The 2,236-nt window shown below is 43.1% G+C and overlaps 1 protein-coding gene across 1 annotated transcript in view; it reads right to left on the bottom strand.

Moving 5' to 3' along the window:
- LRRC36 (leucine rich repeat containing 36) overlaps positions 1 to 421 on the bottom strand; it is an 18,660-nt gene extending 18,239 nt beyond the window's left edge. Inside the window, exons 1-2 of the mRNA XM_012660456.1 lie at positions 323 to 421; positions 79 to 239 (exon numbers count right to left, since the gene is read on the bottom strand). Of these exons, the coding sequence (XP_012515910.1) occupies positions 79 to 239; positions 323 to 421 (260 nt within the window). The remainder of the gene's footprint in view (positions 1 to 78; positions 240 to 322) is intronic.
- Positions 422 to 2,236: the final 1,815 nt, after the last annotated feature.

Genomic DNA, 2,236 nt, shown 5'->3' with positions numbered 1-2,236 from the left:
CCAACACCCCCCACCAGAACTGGTCTTGAACCTGATATGTTTCTTGCACAAACACAAACAAGCCAACACTTGCCTCACTGCCTGTAGCATCTCTGGAACCATGCTTTGGATTCAGGCTGGCAAAGATATTGTCCTTCCGTTTGAATCCTCTCTTTGATGGGCTTAATGACCTCTTGGTCAAAATCTCTCTGTCTTCTGAAGTCCCAGGAGGCAACAGCAGTGTCCGCAGAGGAGTTGTCCTGTTTCCCAGGACAGAGTTGTTTGGGAAAGAACCATGTGCTGGTGTTAAATCACCAAGGCTGGTGGATAATTGTTGCTCTACATTGGCCAGCAGAGCAGGGTCACCGTTGAAATGGGTTGTGGCATACAGATCTGTGGAGGAAACAGGCTGGGAGATGAACCTGCCCTTCAACTCCTGCATGTCTCACTTCCATCCACACCTAGCCTGGAATCCAAGGGTCATAATAACCACTCCCTAGCATACACCCTCAACTCCCTGGACCCTTTCTCTCTGACAAAACCCCAACTCTGGTTAAATCCAACTGTCTACATGTGCCAAGCCTATACCAGAGCAGTGGAACATGGCTGGAGAACAACATACATCTCTTCTGAACTTTCACACTTCAAACTCATGACCACTATTGTAACTGGGCCCTTAGTACTGTGGAGCTCTCCTAATGCATTACTCTGGTCAATTTACACTTCTGCCCTCTGAGATGACTATTTCACATCTCTTTTCTCTTCAAACTTCCAACACCTTCTCTTCCCTCCTTACTCTCAGGTGCTGACCTCCTTTATTTTACTGAGAAAACAGGTAATGATCCTATACTGGATCATTTTCATCAGGATCTCCTTGACCCCACCCCCACCACCCACCAGCTACAGTTCCATTTCTCTTGCTCCCCTTTACTGCAAAACTCCTTGAAGGTGTTCAATATATTTGGTAACTCTATTGCCTCACTTCCAATTTTTTCTTGAACTCATCTCAATGAGGCTTTTATTCTCATGCATCCCTTGAAGCTGTTCACTAATGCCTCTGCTTTGCCAGATACCATAACTGCTTCTCAGTCCTGGCTCACTCTCTCTCTATAAGAGGCATTTGATGCAGCATTGATCAGTCCCTCCTTCCCAAAACACATTCTTCACTGGGCTTCCAGGATACCACTTCCTCTTGGCTTTTTTCCCTCCTACCTTACTGGCTGCTTTTTTCTCATTCTCCATGCTGGTCTCTCTTCATCCACTCGATTTCTAATTGTTAGAGGGCTCAGGATCAGTCCTCAGATCTCTTTTCTATCTATTTTCACTTCTTAGGGGAGATCTCATCCTTCATGCCATCCATACACTTATCATCCCCAAATTTGTATTTCCAGCCACACCTCCTTCCCTGAACTCTAGGCTAATATGTCCAATTATCAAATTGGCATCTCCGGGAAGTTTTAATAGACACCTCAAACTTAGTATGTCTAAAACCCAAACTCTTGATATTTACCTTAAAATCTGTTCCTCCCACTCTTTTCTATCTTAGTAAACAAAAGCTCCATTCTTCCAGTTATTCAGACTCAAAACCATGGAGTCATCATTGACCCTCTTCCTCCCACACTTCATCCTCAATCCATCAGCAAATCACAGGGTGTTATCTTCAGAATGTAGTCAAACTGTGACTATTTCTCACCACCTCCATTGCTGTCTATATAACCCAAACCATCATCATCTCTTATTTGCTCCAAAGGTTTTTCGTTTTTTCTTTAACTTTCACCTTTGCTCCTCACAGTCTATTCTCAACCCAGAATCCAGAGTAATTCTTAAGTGAGCCCACGTCACTCCTCTGCTACAAATCCTCCAAAAACTTCTGATCTCACTCAGAATAAAAGTCTGGCTATCTCTCTGACTTCATCTATACACTTCACTATTTCTGCTGCAGCCACACTGGCCTCCTCATTGTTCCTTAAACATGCCAAGCATGTTCCAGCCTCAGGAACTTTGCACTTACTATTGCCATTGGCTAGAAAGATCCACATGGCTTACACTCTCACTTCATTCAAATCTCTACTTTTATGATGCCTCATCAGAGATGTTTTCCCTGACCATTCTAGCTACAATACTATCTCCTCCTTCTTACTTTCTATACCCTTATAGTATTTTTCTTCACAGTGCTTATCATAACCTGACATATATTTATATGTTAACATGTTTATTCACTATCCTACTCCCATTAGAATGTAAACTCCATGAAATT

Source organism: Propithecus coquereli, unplaced genomic scaffold (assembly GCF_000956105.1).
Source record: "Propithecus coquereli isolate 6110/MARCELLA unplaced genomic scaffold, Pcoq_1.0 Scaffold67, whole genome shotgun sequence".
Lineage (NCBI taxonomy): Eukaryota > Metazoa > Chordata > Mammalia > Primates > Indriidae > Propithecus > Propithecus coquereli.
This window is presented reverse-complemented; position numbering and strand designations above follow the sequence as displayed.